At 35.1% G+C, this 16964-nt stretch overlaps 1 protein-coding gene across 3 annotated transcripts in view; it reads right to left on the bottom strand.

Annotated features, from left to right (window-relative positions):
* The window catches only part of slc4a2b (solute carrier family 4 member 2b), a 45372-nt gene that overhangs the window by 23528 nt on the left and 4880 nt on the right, over positions 1-16964 (bottom strand). For 2 of the 3 annotated variants that reach the window (XM_084398816.1, XM_084398817.1), the window contains exons 2-3: positions 11721-11779; positions 4321-4503 (exon numbers count right to left, since the gene is read on the bottom strand). In XM_084398816.1, coding sequence (XP_084254942.1) covers positions 4321-4380 — 60 coding nt within the window. In that variant the 5' untranslated portion in view covers positions 4381-4503; positions 11721-11779. Of the gene's footprint in view, positions 1-945; positions 1078-4320; positions 4504-11720; positions 11780-16964 lie in introns of those variants that run through there. The other variant, XM_084398818.1, reaches the window with a different exon arrangement.

Raw genomic sequence — 16964 nt, 5'->3', positions numbered from 1 at the left:
TAACTCCTATTGGTTAAGACAAACTTGTTAGTAGACAAAAAGAGACAAATCAAAGATATCCTCAAAAGACTTGTGGTCAATATCAACCCACAAGAAATACACTTTCTCTACAGTGAAATCACACTGAGGTTTGGCTCTTCGCCCAGTAATGGACGCACACATACGACATGCAGACCCACAATGCTCAGGCCAACAAGACAGCGAGCTGAACCCAAAATAAACCATATAACGTCCCTCAAGCCCACTCCAGACCAGCAGAATTCTTTGAGGAGAAGCAGCGGCTTACATGGCAGTGCAGCGTCTCCCATGCAGCATTAGAGTCAGTTCACACAAAGAGCCAGTGGCCAAAGCAAAGTCTCCTTCACGCGAGCGCACAGCCAGCGAGAGATTAGCCACACAGATCTGTGAGGTTTCTGAAATCCCACTGACTCAGCAAGACACGCGTGCAACACAGGAGGGAGCGTTATGGAGAGCTGTGGGTAGAGATGTCCTTACAGAGCTGCAAATCTTGTTTTTACATGCATCTAATAATGTTAAGAGTACTATGAAGCCCTATATGCTGACTTTTAACAAAATGCAATACTGTATAAAATAAGCTAAACACTTAAGAGAGCAATATTACTTTTTGGATGATATGAATCACATATGTGAGCCTTGATAACTTGTAGAAAAACCCAATTTTAATATTTACTCAAAACGATGAGGCAAGATCCACCAGCCCTCAGCCTTCCAAAATTACCCTTCTCTCAAACTTTGTTTGCCAAGTATTGATTTACAAGAACTGACCACGAAATATTGCAAAAAATGCATCAATAACAACTCATATCAGAGGGCCATCGACTATTATGCAACATACCACTACGAGGATGTATGGTCATCGTCAACAGGTAATGCATTTAATACTATAGCTAATTTAGGAAGTCTTTAACTCAATAAATGACTGACCGTAAACGTGTACAGGAAGTCCATTGGTCATCTAAACACGAGGGTGTCCTACAGAGCGAGAAAAATAATCTATTTTTCAAAGCAAATCTAAAAGATGAGCGAACAGAAGCTGTACGCTCCTCCGCAACCTGTCGTCACGTGACCGCAGCAGGAAGAGGATATGGAATAACCCACTTTCGCAATACCAGGTCTCGTTCGAACTCCAATCGCTGATAGTTTAGTCTTCCCCAAAACACACCCCCACATCCACACACCCAAAACCAGCAGTCGTGTCGTTGGGTTGATCATTAACCTTATGAGTCAACAGCTGCCTGCCATCAAGAGGCCAGCCAATGTCAGTTAACCAGTTATGCTCTGTACTTCTACTGAATTACACTAACTAGCAATGAGAAATTCATACCTATTAGGACATAAAATATAGGGATGCACCGAAATTCCGGCTGCTGAAAATAATTTACTGGTCACTGATGCGCTACGCTTTGCTCACATGCTCCGATAATAATAGCTTTAACTATACATTATTTGGATAATTGGTCAAAAAAGACAAAAAGAAAGAAAAATTTGTCCAATTTTAGAGTTACTTTCAATAAAATTGCTGTTATATTATTTTATTGGCTTGTATTTTTTAAATTCTGTATCATTAAAATGATTGAATTTCATTAAAAAGTCTTATATTAATACTATAAAGCTATAAAAAAAGGAGAGTATTTAAATGATTCATGCAAGGTGATTTACCTAATTTACTGATATTTGCACCATTTACTGCCCAAAAAAAAAAACATGTCTTAAACCAGACGCTAAATTGCGCTGGAAATGATCCGGCTGCATCAGAATCGGCAGAACTTTCCACTCCCATTAAGCACTTTTAGAATTGGTTTTGAAGCTAAATGATATAAAATAAATGCTTCTGTGTCAATAAAAATGGTAATGGGAAGGATCAAGCACACTGACAACTATTTGAACTGCAGGCCCAACATAGAGAAGCAGACCTAGACTGAAGTGACTGGATTTGTGTCGGAAGGGAGCTGGCTCTTTAACAGCAAAACCTTGGGAACGCTGACTCAGCAGTGTGGGCTTGGAGAGGATGCAAATCAAGTCACACAAAGTTGCTGTATATCACTGCAAACAGCTGCAGGAGAAAGAAAAAAAAAGTCAATTTTGCGGGTGAGAAGGTCTTTGAGTTTCCTTCGAGTTGCCTGAGTGAGTTTTATAGTATCTGTTAGTGATACTGGGCCATTAAAGACAGACCGCACAGATAATTACAACGCAGATGTTTGTTTAGGAAGTCTGCCTGGATCTTGAATGCTGCACTCTTTCAAAGAATAAAAAACATGAAAGATCTTTCTGTTGTAAAAGATGAGCACAAAAAGTAAGTGAATGAATGAGGCCACTACAGATGGAAATATTAATAAATGTGCACATATACCTTACAAAAAGAGAACCAAGATTTTTTTTGAACATGGTACTATGGTTATACCATTAAATACCAATCAATTTCTCAATATTTATTGGCATCTTTTTATAAAGTATTAGCTTCCTTTACTCTTACTGCAGGCCTAAAATGTCCATACTTTAGTATTGTGCAAATAAAATGCTTAGTTTACAGTTTAAATTGTTACATCTCAGCATATGTATATATCAATTGCTATAAGTATTTGTATTATTAACCTATATCATATGTAAATCTCTTATCAGCCATTTAAAAAAGCCTTTTTGATCCGTTCCTATGGGAGAATCATGTAAATCCCATGGTAATTATTCAATATGTTGCCATGAAAAAAAGTATATACATTATATACGGTATATATATTATATATACATAGGGTTGCCAACCGTTCCGTATAATACGGAATCGTTCCGTATTTGACACATAAAAGTCTTGTTCCGTATTGAACTGATACGGAACGCACTTTGTTCCGTATTTTTGAGAATCAATTCAGTGCAGTGAAAAAAAAACCCCGACGGTGCGGTAGATAGGCTACTAATTTCTCCCCCGGATTGTCTATGATCAGCGTAGCGTTTTTAACATCTTGGAACATCATCAGAGAATGCCCTTTTAATTGGTCGTTTCAGTCATTGTGAGTCACGTATCGTAGCAACGATGACGACAAGTGACAACAGCGGGAAATGTAAAAATGACTTCCTCCGAGCAAAACAAAAATATAGAATTGAATGGGAAAATGACTACCCGTGGCTGGAATGCGTGAGGAACAATGAATACACGGCCGAGCGATGTCACGGTTCCTTGTCCGTCAGACGTCTCCAGCTGATATGGTAGGCTATGTAATTTTAAGACTCAAATTAGTTCATAAGAAAGTGATTATATTAAAAGAGATATTACAAGTTTAGCCTAACATTGTAAAGAAATCAAAAAAGTACACATGGAAAAAATAGCTGCACAATGTGCTTAGTCTGGAGGTTTATTTATTTCTGTGAGATTTTCCATGTGCATACATACAGGTGTTGTATTGCTTGAATGCAGTATTTGAGTGCAATATTTTAGATTTTCTTTATTAGCTTTTTTTATTTATGTTTTTATATTATTGTTTTGCACTGGAAAGAAAGTTAACTATAATGGAAGTATAATTATATAAATATATTTGCACTACACCTCCTTAAAATGTTGTCTAATTAAATTAAAATATATTTTTTTGCACTGGAAAGAACATTCTAGAAGTCTAATTCTATTGAATAAGTTTGCACAAGGCTACAGAAGTTTTGAATGTTAGATGTTGTATTTGTTTAAGTTAAAAATAAAATGTATTATAAACTAAACAAATCCATGGTTCATTGTTGGCAAAATGATCATGATAGGCTTTATATTTCACATCTAACTTATGTGGTTCAGTCTTGTATATTGATTAGGCCTACTTTGCTATTCTATAGGCCTATAAGTTGTATTATAATATGCTACAATGTATTAAATATATTTATCTAAATATATCAATTAGTTTCCACAATATTCACCAGAAGTCATCATTTCAGGAGTTTTTTTTTTAAATTATTCCTTGGGGGGCGTGTCCGGGGGCGTGTCCCCCCGTTCCTTATTTTCATTTCAGAGAGTTGGCAACCCTATATATACATACACACACACTACCAGTCAAAAGTGTGCAATAAATGATTTTGTTTTTATGTTTCTTATGCTCAACACAGTAAAACCAGAAATATTTTAAACTATTGCTATTTAAAATAGCTTTTGCTAATAGGCAAGGCAAGGGAAGTTTATTTATTTTTATTTATAGAATAAAGAACATGTAGTTCTACGTAAATGTCCTTATAAACTTGCCTTGCCTTATTTAACTATAGCATAATCCCGGCTTAATCTAAGCCCTGTCTGTGAAACCGGGCTTCGAACCAATGAAGCACTTGACTCACGTTGTGAACGAATGACGCCACGGCATGGGTGAGTTCATCTGAAGACACGGGGTCACTCATGGTCGACGTCAGGAGACTGGGGTGATGCAGCACAGGAGACGCTGAACAACACTTAGATCTGCAGAGGCTTTAGCCTTTCTCTTTCTCACTGAGACTCAAGCAGGAGTTTATAGGCAGCATAACCTGTGAACAGTTTGAAATGTTAAATAACTTGTTAGTTGCAAATTATTAGATTTATGTTACAATGGTGTGTTTAAACAATAGTATGCTCCTCCATTTATGGCATAACATAACAGTCCCCTTCATATCCAAGGACTGATAACAACCAGATTAAAAAGCTGCTACTGTAAGGACACGCAGATAAGAGACTCATGCTTAAAATAAATAACCATAAAATATTGGATGTGATTGCAATAGTAGATAAAGGTTTGTTCAACTATAATTCATTTAACTGAACGCCATACAAAGATTACAACAGTCGTCTCAAGAGCTTTACTTAAGAAACACTTCAGGCTGAAGTCAAAACAAAAAAGTCACACTTTATAATAACGTTAACTTTTGCTAACTACATTACACTGATAAAACCAAACCCTTAATCTGTTCTTTCAGAGAAGTTTTACTGTCAACAAACAACAGGGAGTTGAAACAGTCAGTAATACCATAATAAGATACAATTACACAGAATAGGAATTCTCTAATAGTCAATTTAGCCTACTAATAATACAGAAATTGAATAATCAAATGTAAAAATCTGTAAATTCCTGTATGAATTAAATATAAAATGATTATTATTCAAGTTACTGAAGTTATTCAGAGAAGAGCAGTGAATGATTCTCTTGTTTTCTTTTGTTGTTTAGTTAACACTGAATGACAGACAGCAGCAGGTTTATTAGGCTGCTGTCACTTTAAGACCAAATGCACAGATCTAACATACTGACAATAATTCGATTACTTTCCCAACCGTTTATGTTCACTTAAAGGTATAGCGGAGGATTTTTTACTTCCGGGTGGATCACCTATACTATTGGTCCTCCTAATTGTCAATCATTCTGGTGAATCAATCAAACTTATTCAAAAAGTGGAGAGGGCGGGTCTTATCTAAAATTCGGAAAGATCCTCCACTATACCTTTAAGACATAAGTAACTTTGGGCAAATACACACAAAAATATGTAAAAATGTCCTTCTTGGCGGGTTTTCACTTAAAACAAAATAGCATATACTTTGCTCATTCTCGGAACTCGCGCACAGAAAGCCGGCCGGGGAGCGGCTCCTCTTTCGCAGCTCAATACGCTTAACTTTTTTTTTTTGTATCAAGCACGTCCGGCAGGATAAATTATATTATATTAAAATTATTATTAACCGTATTCATCATCTTTGAGAGCAAGGGGACCCCCTTGTGGTTCAGGGGCCCTACACAACTTGCATACTTTGCATTAGGGGAGGACCGGCACTGGTATTTAACTTGAACAATAATGCAAAGCCGCATTTATTAATCTTAATTTCAACATTTACTAATACATTTTTGACATCTGAAGTTATCTTTAACACAGTATCTATTAACAGTTATTGCAACTATATACTTTTGACATTTTAACTTATCTTTAACACAGTATCTATTAACAGTTATTCCAACAAACTAACGAATAATGGTCCAATAAAATTAACAAGAAATGTATTTCGCTCTGTTAGTTTATGTTAGCTAATGTATTAACTTAGTGTTAAAGACCTTTGTTACGTCCGTAAGGACGTTTATAGTATTGTGTGTGTGGTGTATTATGTTTTTCCGTCCTGTCTGTTTCTCTTACTTTCGCTTTCTTAGGTTGTTGCTGATTGGCTATCTTGCTTGTCAGTCAAGACTAATGAGATGAGTGGCCGCGCTTTAGGAGGCGGGATCTGCATCAGCATGATGAGTGACACCTAGTGAAGCAGATACTTAAAGACCATGATGCTGCCAGTGTGACGAGAGAACTTTGTATAGAGAGAACCTTTGTAATATGAACCTTTGTTTTGCGATACAATCTTTGTCTTAGTTTTGCTTTGCGATTGAAAACCTTTTGGGGTATTAGAGAACCTTTATCTTAAGAGAGGTTGGAGATTGAGAGAGCTTTATGCTTGAGACATTTTTGGTTGGAGAAACTGTTTGTGTTTTATTTTCGTTACGTTGTTCACATGTATGTTCATCGTTACTTGCTTTGGCTGCGCCCAAAACCTTCTCATTTGTGAGCGTTGCGGTCTACAAAGGAGAAGGGGATAGGTAAGATTGTCACGTGACATATATTGTACACACGTAGTTAAACTTAAAACACTAGTTAGGGATTTGTGCCACCTGTTGTATTTATGTTTATTAGTTAGTGTAGTTTAGTTAAGACGTCCTGGACGTTGAAGACTTTTTCTATGATCTTTTATTTTTATCTTAGTATTAGAAGTTAAATGTGTTAGATAACCTTTTTGCTTATTACTTTTGTTTGTTTGGCACAATCCGTTTTCCCCTTTTTCCTTTGTGGTTGGGATTTGTTATGGTATATATTTATTCATTACATATTTATTAAACTCATATTCACGTTTTCTCACCTCATTCAGTGTTATATGTTGATGTGTGTCTGAGATGGTTACATGTGTTCCCCTCTTAAAAAGCCCTAGACTGGTATGAGTCATAGGAGGGTCGTAACACCTTACTGTAAATTGTAACCAACAAAATATATTACATTTAATACTTCCAATTAACCATCGATTTTTTTTATTTTTTATTAAAAGCATTCTTTTTAATTGCTAGTGTGGACACCCTTTAATTAGTCCTGTGTGGAAGTATCCTTTGCTTTGATGCAGAAGTCTGTACAAAAATACAATTGCTCAATTGAGTTGAGGTTTGACCACTAACTGGAACCTCAAGGACGTCAGCGTTCGTTTTTCAAGTCTTGCCTTTGTTGATTCATTTACGTGCTTCCTTTCACTGGAAGCAATAATTGTGTTTTAATCCACGCTCTCTGGCGAAAGGAGGTTGTGTGGCAAAACTTCTTGATATGTGGAACACTTTACCCTTTTATCGGCCCTGATTCAGTTCCTGTTAAAAAGAAACATCCTAACAGCATGATGCTGAAGTTGTGGTCTTGCATCAAACATGTAAAAGTTCAGCGACAATCTTATCAGACCATAAGAAATCCTTCCACATGGTTTTAAAAGACGATGTATATTCCAACCAAAAAAATAATACATGCATTTATCATGAGAAATTTTTCAAATTTCATAAACATAATCTGCTCAAAAAAAAGATTGTTAATAAGAACGTAATGAGAGAATAAGGCAATGCAACCTCAAATAACTTGACCTTGTTTAAAGAGACACATGACCTAGAGAAGGACCAAAACTATGGTAAAGTTAATGCAGCTGACAATAGCCACATTTGTATAAAATGTTGGGCCGTGCCCAGTTATTCAAGTTCTAAGGTCAATGCACCCTTATAAAAAAAGTCGTTCTTGCATATAAATATGTTCTCTGCATTATCTTATATTCTTCCTGCAACACAGTTCTAAGAAACTTGACCGCAATATCTTTAAGAGTTATCTAAATATAGAGCGCACTATATTGTAATGTTGCAATGTCTCATTAGATGCTAAATTTAGATAGCGGCTGTTCCTCAGTACAGTTACGTCAACTTTGTTGGAAGGTTGACTGAGCAAAGTTATGAAACTTACCTGCGGTTTCACAGACAAGGCTTAAGCCTCAAGCTGGTTTACCTGAAAGCAACTTTCACTGACATATCTTAAAATATATCAGTGCCATTGTTTTGCCTCAAGATGAACACCAGTAATGTTTTGTTTTTTTCTCTAAGGCATGTTCATAAAAGCTACTTAAGTGCCCTAATTGAACTAAGGCCTAATCTTGACTTAATCTAAGCCCTGTCTGTGAAACCGGGCCTTTGATATGTATATTTAGATATTTTACAGAGAAAACTGATTTACTGGGTGAAAAAAAGATTGTCCTTTGATTCATAAGCAAGGTCACTGCACTGTATAAAAAAAAGTTGAAAATTAGACTTTGCTAATTGCTTAACTTATTTTGATTAGTCATATTAATGTAATTTAAGTTGAAATTACTTAAACATCCAAGTTGATTGTACTTAAAGGTAGCAACTTTTTTTTACAGTTTTAGAACAAGTGCCTATTTTCAAGTATAGCTAGAGGTCCAAAATTATGATGCTAAACCAACAACTGTAAACTGGTTTATAAGAAGAAGAAAAAGTGTAACAATAATAGTGACAAAAATGTCACAAATTATGCAAGCTTGCAAGTGTCGTATCCTTATAGCAAACAACCTAATAATCATTTAAGCACATTTGATATTAAAAGATGGAGTTTACACATTTGAGATCAGAAACTTCATCTTATTCTAAAGAAAATTAAAAATGAAAAAAAAGTTAACAGTGAAGTATGCACATTTTTGGGCCTCTAGCGACACCATTAATGACTGTTTTCAAACTGGTTTCTTGAACAAGTATTTTTTAACATTTTGAAAATTGCACTAAAGTTTCTTTGTTCCTAAAAGGAAGTGTTTTTAAAACAGGAAGTATCTATGACTAGACAATGAAAGATGATAAGAGAATCCATTCTATGCTCTTTGGCTCACAGTTTTGATTTTGTTGATCAAAAACAACATCTAATGCTCAAGTTGGTTCAACCAGGTGTGCATCTGCACATAGTGTATCAGTCTCTATTAAATGGAGTGCACATACCACGTTTGCATTGAAAATGACATGGATGTTTTTTTTCTACAACTAAAAAACTAGTTAATGACTGAGTAAAGGAATCATGTTGTTTGTTGATTCCATTTCCCTCTCAATTTCTTCCGAAGGTCAACTTTGTAACCACTTCAACAACTGAGAAGAAGATACCCACAAATGTCTTATCCACTTTAACTGGTGTGCATATTTGGCTTCTAGCAACACCAAATTATGTTATCGTCTACTACACTTAATCATGTACCTTGAATGTGAACCCAAAACAGGATTAGCTCTTGGGTGACATGGACTAACTTGGAAAGAATAAAGAAAGTGAGGTAAATGACACTAATTTCTTGTCAGACAGGTATGCAATTCAATCCACTGTACGAGTAACTTGTAGGTTTTCTAATCTAACTTAAAGTTATCCCACTAACTTCCACTGGAATCCCTGTATGGTTCTAAACAGAGAGCTAAGGATCATGCATCATTCCCAGTTTGGAAAATCCTTTTGCAAAAGGCAAACAGGCTTACTGGATTATTTTCAAGTATGTCCATAAAATATAATTTCAGACAAAGCAAAGACTTCCAATAAAGATGCCATTCTGCAAATAGACTTTCAATCACAATGTGGAAACCTCACCGTAAAAATATAAAACGCTCAATGACTGAGTAGGTCAGCAAACATAGAATTTCTAGTTTACTAGTGACCAACGGCTCGTCCACATGAAAGACATGTTTGTCAGTTGAATTTAAACCTCATACAGAAAAAATGTTGAAAAATTGGTTTGGATCAAGAATTATACGGTGCCGCCTTAAAGATCTGGGCTGGTAACTGAAAGGTTGCAGGTTCAAAGCTCCAAACAAGTCAAAACACATCTGGGAAAAATATCGGATAATCAAGCCTAAAACTAATTTCCAAAATTGTAAAAATGTATTACAACAATAAAACAAACATAAGAAAATGTGAATAAGATGCACTTATAATTGAAGTCTATGGGACTATTTTATGGATTTTTTTAAGTTGTTTTACCAAAGTACAAGTAGAAATGATTAACTCAATAAGTCACAAGTTCATATTAATAGCCAATCAGATGTTTCTAATTGTGCACTGATCTGCAATTTTTATTTAAACGTAACGCAGCCAATTGGAAAAATGCTGAAATGTTTTTAAAGGTTGAACATTTTTTTGGCGTGATGCAGCAGATTCTGGCATGGTGCAAAGGTATTTGGCCAAAGACGTTCATCTGAATATCTCAATGTCAACATCGATAACAACTAGAGCTGCACGATTCTGGATAAATTGAGAATCATGATTTTTTTTTTTTTTTTTTTAAACAGATCAAGACTCTCCCACGATTCTGAACAGACAAACTAAACAAAATTACATAATTTACTAGGGGTTCTGACAAAATTTTAATCGCTCGGATTGAATGAATAATTCAATGACTCTCTCATAAATGCATTTTTTTCGCAAATCCATTTTTAACAGTCACTTGTCGCCACCTACTGGTGTAACGATGAAATTGATACAATCGTTATTATTTGAAGCGTCAAGTTACTTTCAAAAGGTGTTTTGAACGCTTCCATAGACATCAGTGTTTATATCCAAACTATAAACTTATCTCAGTCCTTGAATATAATTTGAATATTTGTAAGACGGAAAAAACGATAGTGTGGAAAAAACAATACTTGTGAAGCTGCTTCATACCTATACATGACAAACTGCTCTCTCTGGAATCAACGGCAGCGCCAACACAGATATGAATGTTCCGTTGTGATTTTGTCCAAGGTTTAATAGACATGAACAAATCATTGTCATTTAGGAATGAGATCGTGTAGGTGTTTGAATTGAGATTGTGATATTTTAATGATTAATCATGCAGCTCTAATAACAACTATTCAACTGTTGGACGACTAGTCAACTCGAACCAAACACAATGATATACAATTATTCCTAAAGGTTTTACACAAACAACTTGATAATACAGATAAGTGCAACTGTATCAAATATCAATTAAGTACTATCATCTACAAAACTATACTTTTGGACAACAATCATAAAAAGATCTTTTTCATTTTTGTACAACGAAACTTATTAAACACCACTATGGTGCTGAACACTAGAGATGCTCATTGCTGTCATGTTTAATGACTTTATCAAACTCACAAGACACGCCACACAGTCTCTGGGCTGAGAACACACAGACCATTTCTCTCTAGATCATTAACCAATTAGATTCAAAAGTTACTTAAGTGGAAAAATAAAAGTACACTCTGTATGATGACTAGGCAATATCAGCAAAACAGTGGACTTTTCACTGTTGACTTGTGATCCGTCATGATATGCTGACTTTTGAATTTCACTTCTAGATGCCAAGTTATAAATTAATCATCTGGTACACTGAATCTAAACAGTTTTATTAATAAAATAAAAAAATAATAACTTTACGTATACTCACCGTTTAAAGTGATAAAAAGTAATACAATGTGAAGGTAAACTAGTATTTACCAAACCGCATCCATTTTTAGATATTCTTAGAAAAAAATTATATGGAAAAACATCTAAAACAAAATTCTGTTTGATCAATTAAAATTATAGAATGACCAGCAACTTTAGTTACCTACACAAAAATAGTCAGTACTGACTTTATAGAAGCATGATACAAATCCATTGAAACATACCTCAAAGTGCTTACTGCAGAGAAGCCGCCGCTGACATCTTAGTGTAAAGCCAACAGCCACTGTGTACAGAGAGAGAGAGAGACACAGTCAGAGAGCTGAGCGAGAACTTATAAAGCACTGCAGCCTTGCCTTCACACACTCAAACTCTAGTCCTGATGGGTCAAACGCTTCCTCTGCTGGATTAGGTTTCCTCCCCTAAACCTCTGACAGCCTGCCATGTGACCACTGCTCAACAGTGAGTCAACTGTGACACACACACACACCCATATCCCCACATATACAGTACACACTCACACACCTCAAACCTATCTGGATTTTAAATGATTAATAAAGCAGTAAACAGTAAATCTCTCATGTAAGGAATTGTTCACCATGACAAGGACACTTGTTAGACAACACTATCTTTTCATCGCCATAGGAGGAGTAAACGACACTGCATAATATGACCAAAAAATATATATTTATTTAGTATTTACCAATGGTTGGTTTCACCAAAAGATGTTGCTGAAATAAAAAAAGTGCCTTTACTTGATATTCACGAATAAAATTTAATAGAGATGTTGAATTGAATTCTTAACCTGAGTGACATTATTACTGATAAGGCATTAAGGATTTATTTTTATACCATCATTTATATGATGACCAAAAAATGATTTGCAAAAAATTATTTTTAATCGTTTTGTTTCTGCTTTTTAACACAATAATGGCTAATGGTCATTACATAACAATTATAAACATATGCATTATGTTTACATTATGATGCTGATTTATTATTATTAAAAATAACATATTATAAATAATAACAATATAATTATATAATTATTTAAAAAATATATAGTGGTATTTATGCAAATTTGTTTTGTGAATCAAACATTTATTTAAAGGTTTAAAAAAAAAAAAAAAAAAAAATCCCACAGACTCAAAGCCACATCTATGGACCAGAATATTACAAATACATATTGAGCTAGTAAGTAGCCACCTAAGAATCACCCAAAACACCCTAAAATAACTGGAGAACAAAAAAAATGGGCACATGTGTACAAAACATTGAACCTGCTCTAAAACCACTGAAGTTGCCATATATGTCTGCAAGTATTTGTTTGAACCAACAGCCAAGAGAGTGTGTGTGAGTGTGTGTGTGTGTGTGTGTGTGTGTGTGTGTGTGTGTGTGTGTGTGTGTGTGTGTGTGTGTGTGTGTGTGTGTGTGTGTGTGTGTGTGTGTGTGTGTCTGAGTGTACCAGCATGAGTATGTGTCAGTGGGAGTCACATGGTCTTGGATCAGCCCAAAGGCCACCGAGAATTAAAACTTTAGTCTGCTTCAAAGCTTGGCTTTTCCTCAATCCCAAAAAAAGCTTCAGGATTGAAGAACTTGGATTGGTAAGTGAACTTTATGGAGTGTACGTTTCAGATCCAAACCGGCAATGCCCGTGCCAATTTTACAAGTGCGCACAAGACAAGACCAAATGAGAATTCCTCACTGATTCTGATGGATGCGACTCCCTCATGATTGTAATAGTCTTTAGCAGAGGTTGTCCAGAGCTTCTAGCAAAGGGTTTTCAAACTGTGTCGTCATAAAGGTTATAGGCTACGTCATTTAAATAGGTTTGTCATACTATAAGAATGACAAACAGAAGGGTCTCCATTCACAACACTAGAGCAGTAACTCCCACGATATAGGGTGAGGCTGGATACCGAGGAATCTGTTAATAACTAATGGCCAACAGCCCATCTGACTAATCTCTACTATAGTCAACATTTGAAGTGGATCAAAAAAGGTAACCAAAGTTGTCCTAAGACAAGAACGGGCATTGTTCAAAATGTATGTCTAACTTTGATGAAAGGTTTTGATCCACTTCAAATGTTGACCGTAGTATAACCCTACTAGACATTCTACAGGGACTTTTAAATGGTACAGTACGAACATACAACTAGAAACCTGGGGATGCACCAATATTAAAATGTCTGATCGCCAATAATTATTTGCATGCTATGGCCATTAACTGATAAATGGCTTAGATTCAATTCTATACTACTTTGTTGAAATTGATTAAAAATCAATTATTACAATTTAGGCATCACAACACTATAATGCAGAGAATGACAAATGGATATTTAGATTAACATTGTTATTAAATTAGTGTGTGTGTGTGTGTGTGTGTGGGGGGGGGGGGGTTAATTCACTTTATATTTGCCATTATCGAACGCTCACTTAATCTAAAAGTAAAAAGTTAATTATCTAAAAAACAATTATAAAAAAGTAATGATTTTGTACAGCAAAAATCTGATGACAGATACGCAGAAGTGATTTTTAATTGTTTTATTTAAACTTTGACAAATTAATAACAAAATGATCATTAGACTACAACAAAAATGTATATATATATATATATCTTTTTTTTATTATTTATATTGTGTGTGTGTATGTAAATAACAACAACAACAATTATTGTTTTTATTACTGTTGGTTTTATTTATTTATATAATTATTAGGGCTGTAAAATCGATTAATCGCATCTAACATAAAAGTCTGTGTTCATATAATATGTGTGTATATATATATATATATTAGGGGTGTGAAAAGATTAATCGCGATTAATCGCATCCAAAATAAAAGTTTGTGTTTACATAATAAATGTGTGTATAATTATTTTGTATATATAAATACACACACTTGCATGTACATATTTAAGAAAAATGTGTTATTTATATATAAAATATTTATATTTATATATAATATAAATTATATATAAATATATACAGTATATACATGCAAATATTTCTTAAATAAATACATGCGTGTGTGTGTATTTATATATACAAAATAATTATACACACATATATTATGTAAACACAATCTTTTCACAGCCCTAATATATACATTTCTGTGTGTGTGCATGCGTCTGTGTGTGTGTATATTATATATGTATATTTTTATATATATATATATATATATATATATATATATATATATATATATATATATTATATTATATAATATTATATTATATATATATATATATATATATATATATATATATATATATGTGTGTGTGTGTGTGTGTGTGTGTGTGTGTGTGTGTGTGTGTGTGTGTGTGTGTGTGTGTGTGTGTGTGTGTGTGTGTGTGTGTATATATGTCTAACATACACACATATATATTATGTAAACACTGACTTTTATGTTAGATGCTACAGTTAAGTCATCTCAACTCAAGTTCAAGTTAAACTTTTGAACTAAAAAACTAGGGATACACTGATATAAAAAGTCTAGCTAATATGCCAAATAGGTGTCAAAATAATTTATTTATTTATTTTAATTAAAATAAAATCAATACTTTTGCCTAATCTCAGACAGACCGCTGAAAAACCAGCAGTGGCAATCTGATTGGATTTCCAGGACTCAGGGCACATGGGCTTTCATCAGTCCACAGGGAGCCTGTTTACAAGTTCCCAGGCCGCTACAATTAGCACCTCCGAGGAATTACTAGCCACTGGATGTGCCAAAGTTTGTGAGGTTTGTGGTTACTGTGAAAAATACTGATGAATGGGACAATATAAAAAGAAAGCAAGTGTTATATGATATATTCAGGGCTTTAGTATTTAAATATGCTAATTCCATCACATGCATTGGATACTTGGGCGAATTCTGCTTGAGACACTTTACTAGCAAGCAAACATGATACGTTTAAATTAAAAAATTAAAAAATCTTTCCTTTTTCCTTTAATCCTCCCTTATCGGGCTTATGCTACTCTGAATGAACTTCTTATTTTGAGCACTTCTTGCGTTGTTTTTGCCTCTTCACGATGACTCGCTTAATTTAGTCCTAATTTGTAAGTCGCTTTGGACAAAAGCGTCTTCTAAATGACTAAATGTAAATGTAAATGTTTATGCACACCAGCGAGTGAGGTTCAGTTAGGTTGGGATGGACATCTATGATGCCAAACGGTCATTTTACGACTTCTTTAGATTTTCAAGTTTGGTCTTGACTTGCATATCTGGGCTGCACGTGTTACATAGTTTCCTAACATCAATCTACCTTTGACACATCAATCTTTAGTCAACACATTTAAAGCTCTGGAAGTAACAACAGGCCCACGATTCAGCAAGAAAAAGTGAGTAAAAACCTGCTGAAAACAGCACATCCTTCATGGTTTTCCTGTCGCATTAACTTTTCGTTGTCAGCAGCTGCACTGGTCATGATAAACAGGGAAGTAAGTTCAAGCAAATGCAGGAGAGTGTCAAAACATTGAGAAATGAAGAGAATCTATTGCCTAACCAGGCAGCGGCGGCACGCATAATGCAAAGATTGTAGCGGCAAAACATGATCACATCAAAATGCAGATGCCTCTCGAATCCCGATTGCACGAAGACGACAGCATCCAAAACTCCAGTTTACGGAAGAATATTACTGCATTTCTCAATGCTGGTTATTAAACAATATATTAAAACAAATCAAGTGAGTTCACTCCTGCAGTCCAGTGCCAGTCACGGTTCGCAGTGCTCCGTAAACAGATTTCACAGTGACCTGGTACTTGGCTAGACTTGTCTTTGGCACAGCAGTGTAAAGTTCTACATTGGGAATGTTTGAGAAACATCTCCATAGCCACAAAACGACAAACCACTAACACTGGGAAAGTGGATTAAAATGTTAACAAACAAAGAGATTATGGAAAATGCATGAATTCAACTGGGTTTCGCTACTTGAGATTGCCTAGAAATAGATTCACGCTCAATGAGCTATGGCAAAAACAACGACTTGAAGCCACCGTTTTGGCACAAACACCATGTAAACTTGCAACAGATTTTACAGCGCATGGCGGATCGTGACCCAGCCATAATCAAAACCTCACAAACATCTGGGTTAAATGTTCTGTGAGTAGTTACGTTTCTATTTCCCGAGGGTTCAGTTTTCAATTACATGGAACATGAGATTTAAATTGTGTAATTCCTCAAAATTAGCCTTAACATTAGTTTAAAGGCCCACTGAAGTGGAAACACACCTTGAAACACGCAGCCTTACTCAATGTGTTGATGTAATTTCCACTGAAACAGGAAGATGGGGCGGGACAAATCGAACAGCTCCTCCCCTTTTTAAAAATTAGCCAATAGCGTTTCGTTTCTATCACAGCTCGGCCAGAGCCGTTGAGCTCGGTAAAGCCGAAGTTTCCTCCTAATCTCTAACCGTTTCTCCTCCTAATCTCCTCGTGTCGCTTTCAAATATAGCGTTCTGTGCAGAATTCAAACAG

The sequence above is a fragment of the Rutilus rutilus genome, assembly GCF_951802725.1.
Source record: "Rutilus rutilus genome assembly, chromosome: 24".
In the NCBI taxonomy this organism is placed as follows: domain Eukaryota; kingdom Metazoa; phylum Chordata; class Actinopteri; order Cypriniformes; family Leuciscidae; genus Rutilus; species Rutilus rutilus.
The sequence above is the reverse complement of the archived record's forward strand: the minus strand, read 5'-3'. Positions and strand labels throughout refer to the sequence as shown.